This window comes from Hypanus sabinus, chromosome 8 (genome assembly GCF_030144855.1).
Source record: "Hypanus sabinus isolate sHypSab1 chromosome 8, sHypSab1.hap1, whole genome shotgun sequence".
In the NCBI taxonomy this organism is placed as follows: Eukaryota; Metazoa; Chordata; class Chondrichthyes; order Myliobatiformes; family Dasyatidae; genus Hypanus; species Hypanus sabinus.
Window position 1 is genome coordinate 56,424,597 of NC_082713.1, and position 11,953 is coordinate 56,436,549.

General features: G+C 40.1%; 2 protein-coding genes across 11 annotated transcripts in view; one reads left to right on the forward strand and one right to left on the reverse strand.

Moving 5' to 3' along the window:
• brcc3 (BRCA1/BRCA2-containing complex, subunit 3) overlaps positions 1 to 7,369 on the reverse strand; it is a 29,478-nt gene extending 22,109 nt beyond the window's left edge. The window contains exon 1 of one of the 2 annotated variants that reach the window (XM_059977237.1): positions 7,130 to 7,369. In XM_059977237.1, the coding sequence (XP_059833220.1) occupies positions 7,130 to 7,234 (105 nt within the window). In that variant the 5' untranslated portion in view covers positions 7,235 to 7,369. Of the gene's footprint in view, positions 1 to 6,829; positions 7,016 to 7,129 lie in introns of those variants that run through there. The other variant, XM_059977236.1, reaches the window with a different exon arrangement.
• Positions 7,370 to 7,452: 83 nt separating this feature from the next.
• cmc4 (C-x(9)-C motif containing 4 homolog (S. cerevisiae)) overlaps positions 7,453 to 11,953 on the forward strand; it is a 75,430-nt gene continuing 70,929 nt past the window's right edge. For 8 of the 9 annotated variants that reach the window (XM_059977242.1, XM_059977240.1, XM_059977238.1 and 5 more), the window contains exons 1-2: positions 7,455 to 7,591; positions 11,842 to 11,906. In XM_059977242.1, coding sequence (XP_059833225.1) covers positions 11,849 to 11,906 — 58 coding nt within the window. In that variant the 5' untranslated portion in view covers positions 7,455 to 7,591; positions 11,842 to 11,848. Of the gene's footprint in view, positions 7,592 to 11,841; positions 11,907 to 11,953 lie in introns of all 9 variants that reach the window. The other variant, XM_059977248.1, reaches the window with a different exon arrangement.

Here is an 11,953-nt window from a genome sequence, read left to right on the forward strand (position 1 = left end):
GGCCAGTGTTGAAGTGGCTTTGGACTTAGTAAGTTCCTTCTTCTTAATTCTTCACTCCTTGTATGTTAGGGCACAATTAGCTCAGTGAGAATGATCTCATATCAGGGGCTGTGTTTTGGTGTATGAGATGTGGCAACTCTGGGATCCCTCCAGTTTCCAGGATAACTACATCTGCACAAGGTGTACCATCTTAGAGAACGTATTAAGGAACTGAAGCTGCGGCTTGATGACCATTGGCTCATATGGGAGACTGAAGAAGTGATAGAAACTACAGGGAGATAGTCACCCCTAGGTTACAGAAGGTATGTAACTGGGTGACTGTCAGGAGAAGTAAATGAAATGACCAGCCAGTGCAAAGTACCTGTGGCTGTTCACCTCAGTAATAAGTATACCACTTTGGATACTGTTGAGGAGAACAACCTACCGGGGGAGCTGCAACAGCTGGGATACTGGCCCTGATTTTTGTGCTGTGGCTCAGAAGAGAGGTGAAAAGGATTGCAGTAGTGACAGGAGATTCCATAGCTAGAGGTTCCGTGGACATGATGGAGACATCCAGATGGTATGTTGCCTCTTAGCTGCCAGGGTCAGGGATGTCTCAGATCAGGTCCACTGCATTCTAAAAGGGGAGGGTGAGCAGCCAGAAGTCCTGTTACATATTGGTACCAATGACATATAGTGGTGCTAGGGTCTGTGAACCCTGTACAATTTTCTCTATTTCTGCATAACATGACCTAAAATGTGATCAGATCTTTATGCAAGTCCTAAAACTAGATAAAGGGAGCCTGATTAAATAAATAATTCAAAAATTATTATACTTGTTCATTTATTTGTTGAAGAAAATGATTCAATATTACATATATTTGTTGAAAAAAGTATGTGAACCTTTGCTTTCAGTAACTGGTGTGACCCCGTCGTATAGCAGTAACTTCAACCAACCATTTCCAGTAACTATTGATCAATCCTGCACATCAGCCTGGAAGAATTTTAGGCCATTCTTCCTTACAAAACTGCTTCAAATCGGGGATGTTGGTGGGCTTCCTTGCTTGTTTCAGATCCTTCCACACAATTTCTATAGGATTAAAGTCAGGACACTAGCTCAGTCATTCCAAATCACAAATTTTCCTCTTTATTCTGTTGTTGTCTTTTGGATCATTGTCTTGTTAAACCATTATCCAACTTCAGGCGATGGACTGCTACCCTGACATTCTTGTGTAAAGTGTCTTGATAAGATTTTGAATTCATTGTTCCTTCAACGACAGCAAGCTCTCCAGACCTTGAGGCAGCCCCAAACCATGATACTTCTTCCACTATGCTTCACAGCTTGGATGAGGTTTTGGCATTGGTGTACAGTGCCCTTTTTCCTTCAAACATAGCAACGTGCACTACTGCCAAAAAGTTTTGCCTCATCTGTCCACAGAACATTGTAGAACATCAGGTGGTCTTTTGCAAACTTGAGATGTGCAGCAACGTGTTTCTGGAGAGCAGTGGTATCCTTTCATGAACACGCTTCTTGTTCAGTGTCTTTCCTATTGTGGACACATGAACAGAAACTTTAGCAAGTTCTAGAGATTCCTGCAGGTCCTTTGCTGTTACCCTTCAGTTCTTTTTCACCTCCTTCAGCATTGCACGTTGTGCTCTTGGTGTGATCTTAGCGGGATGTCCACTCCCAGGGAGAGTAGCAACAATACTAAATTTCCTCCATTTGTAGACAATCTTCTCACTATGGACTGATGAACACTTAAGTCTTTAGAAATGTTTTTGTAGTCTTTTCCAACTTAGTCTGTCTCGACAATTCTTCTTCCAAGGTCCTCTGAAAATTATATTGATTGAAGCATAGTACACAAACAGATCTTTCTTGACAAGAGCAGACTCTGTCAGTAACCTGACTTTGTGTGTCTTTTTTATAAGACAGGGCACCTCTACAACCCACACCTCTAATCTCATCTCATTGATTGGAACATCTGACTCCAAATAGGATTTTTTTAGAAAAGACGTTCACATAGTTTTTTCAACAGGTACATGTAATATTGGATAATTTTTCTCAATAAATAAATGAACAAGTATAACGTTTTTTGTGTAACTTATTTCATTGGGTTCTCTTTATCTAGTTTTAGGACACGTGAAGATCTAATCACATTTTAGGTCATATTTATGCAGAAAGAGAAAATTCTACAGTGTTCATAAACTTTCAAGCATCACTGCAGGTAGGAAAGGTGAGGAGGTCCTGAAGAGAGAATTTAGGGAGCTAGGTAGAAAGCCGAAAAGGAGGTCCCCTAGGGTAGTATTCTCTGGATTGCTGACTGTGCCATACACCAGTGAGAGTAAGAATAGGATGATTAGGCAGATGAATGCATGGTGGGGGTAGGGGGTAGGAGTTCAGCTTTCTGGATCATTCAGAGCTCTTCTGGGGAAGGAACAACCTGTACAAAAGAGATGGGTTATACCTGAACCTGAGTGGCACCATTATTTTTGTGGGAAGGTTTGTTAGAGCTGTTCAGGAGGGTTTGGCAGGGGGATGGAAACCGGAGTGATAGACAATAGATGCAGGAGTAGGCCATTCAGCCCTTCGAGTCAGCCCTGCCATTCAATGTGATCATGGCTGATCATCCACAACTATTCCTGCCTTCTCCCCATATCCCGACTCTGCTATCTTTAAGAGTTCTATCTAACTCTTTCTTGAAAGCATCCAAAGAATTGGCCTCCACTGCCTTCTGAAACAGAGCATTCCATAGATCCACAACTCTCTGGGTGAAAAAGTTTTTCCTGAACTCTGTTCTAAATGGCCTACCTCTTATTCTTAAACTGTGGCCTCTAGTTCTGGACTCCCCCAACATCGGGAACATGTTTCCTGCCTCTAGCGTGTCCAATCCCTTAATAATCTTATATGTTTCAATCAGATCCCCTCTCATCCTTCTAAATTCCAGTGTATACAAGCCCAGTCACTCCAATCTTTCAACATATTACAGTCCCTCCATCCGGGGAATTAACCTCGTGAACCTACGCTGCACTCCCTCAATAGCAAGAATGTCCTTCCTCAAATTTGGAGACCAAAAGTGCACACAATACTCCAGGTGTGGTCTCACCAGAGCCCTCTAGAATGCCTATGAGTGGCTTTTTAGAGCAGCTTGTGGTTGAGCCTACTAGGGGATCAACTATTCTGGATTGGGTGTGCAATGAACCAGAATTGATTAGAGAACTTAAGGCAAAAGAACACTTAGGGACAAGTGATCATTATATGATTGAACTCACCCTGCAATTTGAGAAGCAGAAGCTAAAATCAGATATATCAGTATTACAGTGGAGTGAAAGGAATTACAGAGACATGAGAGAGGTGCTGGCCAAAACTGATTGGAATGGATGACGGCAGAGCATCAATAGCTGGAGTTTCTAGGAGCAATTGGAAGGCGCAGGATAGATACATATCAAAGAAGAAAAAGTGTTCTAAAAGCAGGATAAAACAACTGTGGCTGACAAGAGAAGTCAAAGTCAAAATAAAAGCCAAAGGGGGGTATAGAGCAAAAGTTAGTGGAAAGTTAGGATTAGGAAGCTTTTAAAAAAAACAAAATGCAACTTAAAAAATCATAAAGGAGGAAAAGATGGAATACAAAGATTAGCAAGCTAATAATATTAAAGAAGATACCAAAAGTTTCTTCAGATATATAAAGTGTAAAAGAGGTGAGAGTAGATTTCAGACTGCTGAAAAATTATGCTGGAGAGGTAGTAATTGGAGACAAAGAAATGGAGGACAAACAATAAGTATTTTGTGTCAACTTGCACTGTGGAAGACACTAACAGCATGCTGGAAGTTTGAGAATGGCAGGGGTATGTGACACTGCCATTAATAGGGAGAAGGCGCTTGGGAAACTGAAAGATCTAAAGGTAGATAAGTCACCTGGACTAATGCTACACATCAGAATTTTGAAGGAGGTGACTGAAGACTGTGGAGGCATTAGTAATGATCTTTCAAGAATCAATGGATTCTGGAAGATTGGGAAATTGTAAATGTCACTCCAAGACAGGAGAGAGGCAAAAGAAAGGAAATTACAGGAAATTATTATTCTGACCTCAGTGGTTGGGAAGATGCTGGGGTTGATTGTTAAGGATGTAGTTTCGGGTACTTGCAGGCACATGATAAAATAGGTCGAATTCAACATAGTTTCCTTAAGGGAAAACGTTGCCTGACAAATCTGTTGGAATTCTTGAAAGAAATAACAAGCAGGATATACAAAGGAGAATTGGTGAATGTTGTGTACTTGGATTTTCAGAAGGCTGCTTAACAAACTACGAGCTCCGGTATTACAGGAAAGATACTAAGCACGGATGAAGCATTGGCTGATTGGCAGGAGGCAAGAGGCAAGAGGCAATGAGTGGGAATAAAGGTAATCTTTTCTGATTCACTGCTGGTGACTAGTGGTACTCCACAAGGCTCTGTGTTGGGACTGCTTTTTACTTATGTCAATGATTTGGATGGCAGGATTGAAGACTTTATGGCCACGTTTGCAGAAGATACAAAGATAGGTGGAGTGTAAGGTAATGTTGAGGAAGCAGAGAGGCTACAAAAAGACAAAGATTAGGAAAATGGGCAAAGAAATGGCAGATGAAATACAGTGGCTAGAAGTGTATGGTTATGCACTTTGGAAGAATAAAAGCCTAGATGGAGATTTAAAAGCAAGGATTTATCTAAGAAAGGATCAGCTAATGTTGGAGAAAGTTCAAAGGTTGACAAAAATGATCCTGGGATTGAAAGGTTTATCATATGAGGAGCATTTGATAACTCGGGGTCTGTACTCACTGGAATTAAGAAGAATGGGGAGGGGCGGAATCTCATTGAAAAATATTGAATGTTGAAAGGCCTTGATGGAGTGGATGTGGAGAGGATGTTTCCTATGGTGGGGAGTCTAAGACCAGATGACACAGTCTCAGAATAGAGGTACATCCATTTAGAATGGCGATTAGGAGGAATTTCTTTAGCCAAAAGAGTAGCAAATCTGTGAAAATAATTACCACAAGCTGCTGTGAAGGCCAAGTCATTGGGTATATTTAAGGCAGAGGTTAATAGATTCTTGATTAGTGAAGGGATAGGAGGAAAAGGCAGGAGATTGGGGTTGAGAGGAAAATGGATCAGCCATGATGAACTGGCAGGACTGACTTGATGGGCTAAATGTCTAGCTCAGTCCTATATCTTATGGGCTTGCTCACCATCTCATTTCAAAGCAACTATTCACCACAACCTTCTACTAACTGTTACTTAGCCAATTACCAAATGTCCTTTCTGTGCCATGTGTTTCACCTCTGCTATTAAGTCTGTTATATGGTATCTGCAAATCTATGCATACCACATCAATGGCATGACCACAACAACTCTATCCATTATCTCATCAAAAAGTGCCAAGTTTGTTAAATATATATTTGCCTTAAATATTCAGGCTGCTTTATCTTAATAAACCCATTTTTCTCCAGGTGACCCATTAACCCTGTTCCAGATTAACACTTCTCAAAGCTTTCCCACATCAAGATCAAACGACATCTCTGTTGTTACGCTGCTTAGCCCTGCCTTGTTTTTTTGAACAGGGGATAATATTTATTGCTCTCTCAAGCCAACCTCTAATTGAAAGAGCACTGGAAGAATATGGTGAGTGCCCCTGCATGGAAAAATTGATGTTTCCTAGATAATATAACACAAGCAATGATGGTGCAGGTGACAGGGTGCGGTAATGAGACAAGTAAAAGACAAAAACAAGTCCATATGAGGATTACAGAATTATTATTAAAAATTGTTGCAAATGTTGAACCTAAGCTGTAACTCATTGAAAAATTACATCATACATTATTGGAACAGTGCAGTAGCCCAGGATCAGAAGGTCAGGCTAGCATGACAGAGAATTAAAGAGACAGGTTATCAGAAGCTCAAAGTCACACACATGAATTGAATTACATTGTCATCTGTTCTGCAATGGTTTCCACAATGTAAAAATTCATGAGCATTGAATATAGTACAGAACTTTTAAAATGCACAAATAAATTTGTATTTCACAAAAAACAAAATGTTTATGGTCTCTGGACACTGTTAGAAGATCAAAAGGACAGTTGTCCCAAGAGGAGGAGGAAGGAGATGGTAGTTCACCAGAGATGCAAGAAATGGTAAGAAATGATCTGATGAATGTAAAGGCTAGAAGGCAAGAAATAGAAGAATATGATTATCATTTTCTTAGGAAAGAGGCAAGATCAGATGTGTGAGAAATTGGCTGGCTACTCTTCTGAATCCTATACAGTGGAAGAGGAAAGACACATCAGCAGTGCCAGTATGGAAGATTGCTTTGTCAAAACTGATGTGATAGAGACAGTTATTCTAAAGAAAAAGAAAAAGATCCTAAAAGGTACCAAGATGAAATCAAGGCAGCTGCAATCACTAACCTGCCCCAAGAAATAGGGATCGAGAGTTGAGAAAAAGGGAAAGAAATTAACTATGTGAATCTGAGGGAAGAGCAGAAATGTATAAAAAAGCGTATCAGATTGATTTATAATGAAGATCTAAATCTTCTATCATTCTGGAAGATGATGGAGCAAAATGTGAGTTTTGATGATTAGTGTAATCATTCTCTACTCAAATGCTGGAAATCTTTTGAAAATCTTTAGCTCATAGTCACCTGCTTCTCCCAAGTTCCAAATTGCCACTTTCTACCCGATATCTACATAATTGAATAATTAACGACTGTTTGTACAATTTTACGGGGGGGGGGGGGGTCTGAAATGCATTGGCAACTCTCTCCTTGGTTTTCGCTTTCTAGAAGGCTTGTTTGCTTTCTCGTTAATTGAATGGGACTTTTACCTGACGCCAGCACAGGATAGGGCAAATAATCACCCCTCTGCTCATCATGAACAGCCCACTGAAGGACCGTCGGTCCAGTGGAAACCAAACAGCGGTTGCTGCCTTGGCGTCGGTACAGTGGCCTGGTTGTGAGGCCACGTACTCTGTCCCGAAGGCGACGGTTTTCATTGCTGTGCCGCGGGATGAGAAGCTGCGCGAAAGAAGCCAGCCCCGTTACTAAGGGGAGGGTTAGGGTTGGTCGGAGGGGCGCGCGGTTGCTAGGGTGACGGTCGCCCGGCCTGGCTGCTAAGAGATTTGTACCTCTCCAATACAGAGGCCCATCACTTCCTCTTTTTCTGTGGACAGAGCGTGATTCAAACATACGAGGAAGGCATCAGAGTCCAGGTGAACCCTACACACCGCCATGTCTGCCCGATAACCGCTGCAAATCGAGTCATCGAAACCGGATACTCTATCTTCCCGGCAGTAAGGGAAACAGTTGGCGTCGGTTGGAAAGCACAGGCTGCGACGCAGTTCCGGGGCATTTTCCAACTGAAGCTGCGACTCCGACACAAACAACAAGTTATAATGTGGAGTTTTTCCATTTCTACGGACGGGGGGGGGGGGGGTTGAGAGAATTTTATATGTTATGTTGGACGTTTGAGAAGATTTTAATTATTCTCATCCGTTCCGTCTGGGACGAGCACGAACCTAGTTTTAGGTGACACCGTATCTCCGGCCCTGTTGTTACGGAAACAGTTGCAGCTGAAATGACAAGTTGAGGTAACTGCGAAGTTGATCTATCACACTTTGAAAAACAAAGGGCAAAAGCTGCTCGTGAAAAGGCCGCATTCATGTGTGCATCTTGAGACCCCAAGATGTGATTTGCAGTTTAACTCTCCGACCAATGTCACATTAATAAGTATAGGGAGGGTAGATTGTAACTCAAAACTGGGCTTTAGTATTTTGCTTGTAGCAATCTTTGTAACACAAAGTGCGAGGGATGGCTCCATAGGATTTGGTGAATCATTGAAATTTCTACTATTTATAAATGGCTCTTTAATTTTTTTGTTTTTCCCCAAAATTGTCTACTGCGTAATTCTATGTTTACAATCTGGAACTTCAGTTCTTTTCACCCTTACCACTGCCAACGATTTTCAATTTCGTACGGACAACTTAAAAATGCTTTCCATGGTTTGACAGCAAGTTACAATACATGCGGTGTGGCATTCCCTGCACTGAGGAGACAGATAACAAAGTTTTCCAAAGCTGTACCACGACCTCCATTTTGTTGTATTCTATGCTCCGGTTCATAAAGGCAAGGTTCCCACATAATTTGTTCATTTTATCCACTAGATCTATCATTTTGGATATAAAGTGACCTATATTCCTATACATAAAGATCCTTCTGTTTCTGAATATTCTCTGGGGCCCTGACGTTCGTATTGAAGTCAATTCAGGTCCAAAGTCTGATTTTAGCAAAATGCAAAAGTAATTGAAAAGTTCAGATAAATGGACTTAGTGAGTTTTTTTTCTGTGAGGGTAACATGGAAATCAATAAAACCAATAGCTTGCTAATCGTTCTCACCATTCTAATGTAAATGTGTAAATTTTACTTGGGCATTGCCAACTTCCAGCAGCAGCAGCGGTGGTAATTAGAATCAACGAAAGCTACACAGCTTCTAAACATCTTTGGGCAATAAATTGCCCTCACGGTATATGGAACACTTGTATTTGATGTGCGTCCACCACAACTTAGATAGAGAATGGTAGGACTTTGACTAGTATTTTGGAGGACTGGCAATGTATTGCTTAAGGCTGGAAGAGAACTTATTCATTGTGGAGTTCTCCATACCTGCTCCATCTGGCAAAATGCCTTATCGCCAGACCTCACCAACAGGCACCAAGACCTCGCCTGGCTGGTGGTGAGAGGGGCCCTCCCAGTCAGATCCCTCCTGTAGGCCCGGGACGTTGTCTCCACACCCAACCGCCCACGGGAGGACTGCAGTGAGGAGAAGTCAGTGACCCACCTCTTTGCACACTGTGGGCTAGCGGAGAAGGTGTGGAGGAGGATGGAAGGGACAGTGTCGAGTTTCATCCCTTAGATTTTATTATTGGGCGAATAATATTCGTAACCTAACGTATTGGAAACTAGATTTGGACTCACCATTGTGTCCACAGTGGGTAAATTTGGAATGTAGTGAGGTAAAGGGATATTCTATGTTCTCAGTTCTTGGCTCTTTTCTTCCTGCTGATTTAGTTAAATTCAATAAACAGATATCTAATCCTGTTGTCAAACATACACTACGAATTTGGTTTCAATTTCGTAAATTTTCTAATCTGAAAAACTTTGTTCTTGATAGCCCTATTTTATTTTTTTTTCAAACCTTCATTGACAGATCAAGCTTTTAGCATATGGAAAAGGAAAGGTATAAAATGTTTTCGTGATCTTTTTTTTGAAGGTACTTTGATGTCTTTTGATCAACTTTCTAACAAATTTAAATTACCTAAATCTAATTTTTTTAGATACTTTCAAATTAGAAATTTCTTACACAAAGTTCTTCCATCTTTTCCCAATTCAACTCCATTGGATTTTTCAGATTTGATTTTCACCTTTAATCCTTGTCAGAAGGGATTAGTAGCTTTTATTTATAACATGATTATGAAGATACAACCAGAAATATCAGATAGAATTAAACAAGAATGGGAAAAAGAACTTCGATACAATATATCAACAGATAAATGGGAAAAATTTTTGCAAATGGTTAATTCCTCTTCTATATGTGCTAAACATGCTTTAATACAATTTAAAATTGTACATAGAGCTTATATGTCTAAAGATAAGCTTGCTCGATTCTATTCTCATATCAATCCTCAATGTGACAGATGTCACTTAGAAGTGGCTTCATTGACCCACATGTTTTGGTCATGTCCCACTTTACATAACTATTGGAAGGACATTTTTGGTGTCATTTCCTCAGTATGGAATATCAATTTACAACCTCATTTTATTATTGCAATTTTCGATATGCCAAATGAAGATGGTAATCAGTTCTCCCCTTCAATCAGACGACTGATTCCTTTTGTAACATTAATTGCCAGAAGGTCTATATTACAAAACTGGAAAGAAGTAAATCCTCCTATCACATCTCAGTGGTTTTCTCAAACTATTTCTTATCTGAGTTTGGAAAAAATTAGAAGCACTATTTTTGACTCATCAATTAAATTTGAAGAAACCTGGGGACCGTTCATTCGACATTTTCATATGAATTAATTTGGCCTTTTTCAGATCCTTTCTCTACTTATCCTTGTTCAGGTATGGAGTTCCGGAGTTTTTTCTTGACACTATCACATACTTATAAACTGTTATTATTGCCCATGTTAGTTTAGTTTAGTATTTTTTTCAATATATATTTTCTTTTATATATTTTCAAATTTTTTTCTCTTTTGATGATTATTTTTTTTCATATATATTTATATAGACTTGATTGATTAATGTACCTTTTGTTGGTTGATGTTTAATAGGATATTATTATCCTATTACTAATGTAATTTCAAGTCTATTGAATTTATAATCTATTCATTATTATGCTATGTTTTTTCTTATATATATATGAAATTTAATAAAAAGATTGAAAAAGAAAAAAAGAAAGAGTTTCATCCCCAGCAGCTGCGTAACAGAGGACTCTGATCTACGGGCTGTTCCTGGGGACAGACACGGAGACCAGCATCCGGTGCTGCTGGCAGATCATCAACTCGGTGAAAGACGCTCTTTGGTCGGCCCGAAACTCGAAATTTGTGATGTTAGGGGTCTCAGGTTTTGGGAATGTAGCATTGCGGTAACAGTATACCTCTGATTAAGGAAGTGCTGGAGTTTATGTAATGGTAGGGTGAGAAATGTGCCAAGATGTGAGGTTAACAATTTTTTTGATGAATACAATTCACCTGCTGCAGGTGTCCCTTTAATGTCTCATTTTGGGCTATTTGTCTCACACTCCATATTAAGAGGACTTGATAAAGGCTGTCAGCCTGAAACATCAGCTGTTTATTCCCCTCCATTGATGCTGCCTGACTAGTTGAGTTCCTCCAGCATTTGTGTATGTTCCTAAAACAATGAATCTGTATCTTCAGGCTCCTGTACCTCCTACCTGATGGAAGTAACACAAGCAGGTACCACCCCTTAGAGATGTCCTCCATGGCAGGGAGGGTTGTGCCCATGATGGTACTGGCTGAGCCTGCAGCTCTCTGCAACTTCTTGCAATCCTGTACATTTGATGGCTTCACACCATGCTGTGATGCAACCAATTAGAATGCTCTCCATCATAAATCTGTAGAAATTTGCAAGAGATGTTGGTGACAAAGCAAATCTCCTCTATCTCCTTTTAGAGTAGAGCCACTGGGATGCCTTCTTTGCGAATGTAACAATGTATTCTTGCTACTTTCAGTGCTTCATCCACTGTCGTACAACATGGCTAAGTACATATTGGCGGCAGTAAGACTGGCTAAGACAGATTGAATATTTGTTTTGGTTTCCATGCCCACAATTAACTTGATGACATGAGACTTCATACTGTTTGGAATTAATGTTGATGACTACCTCCACATACTATATTACTGTGTCTTTGCCTCTGTCCATTCTTTATGACAGGATATGCCCAACAATTATAATGGAGATACATGGACACCAGCTGCAAAATATAATTCTGTATGATTATATCATACAATTGCTAACTTATAGCTCCCAATTGAATCAGTTGCCCTTAAATTTTGTGACAAGAACTTTGCATGGTCTTCCAAGCTGTAATTGGCTTTGTAGTGTCAGGATCTGGTGCCCAGGTGGTCTATCCAGTTTTACCTTCACTGTTTCAGCACTTTATTTTTTGATGTCTTTACATGTGCATAAGGTGTTTAATATTCTTGGATGGCAGATATTTTCCAAGAGGATCAGCCTTTCAGAAGGGTCAAAGGAAATGAGATAATTGTATTAAAAATAGAAAATATTATGAACGACTGCTTTTTTTTTTCCCTCTCAGGTCCATAATGTCTACCAAAGATCCCTGCCAAAAGCAAGCCTGTGAAATACAGAAGTGTCTCCAAGGTGAAGTTCAATGTTCCCTTTTCTTTTGAAATGCTTTACTCACATCA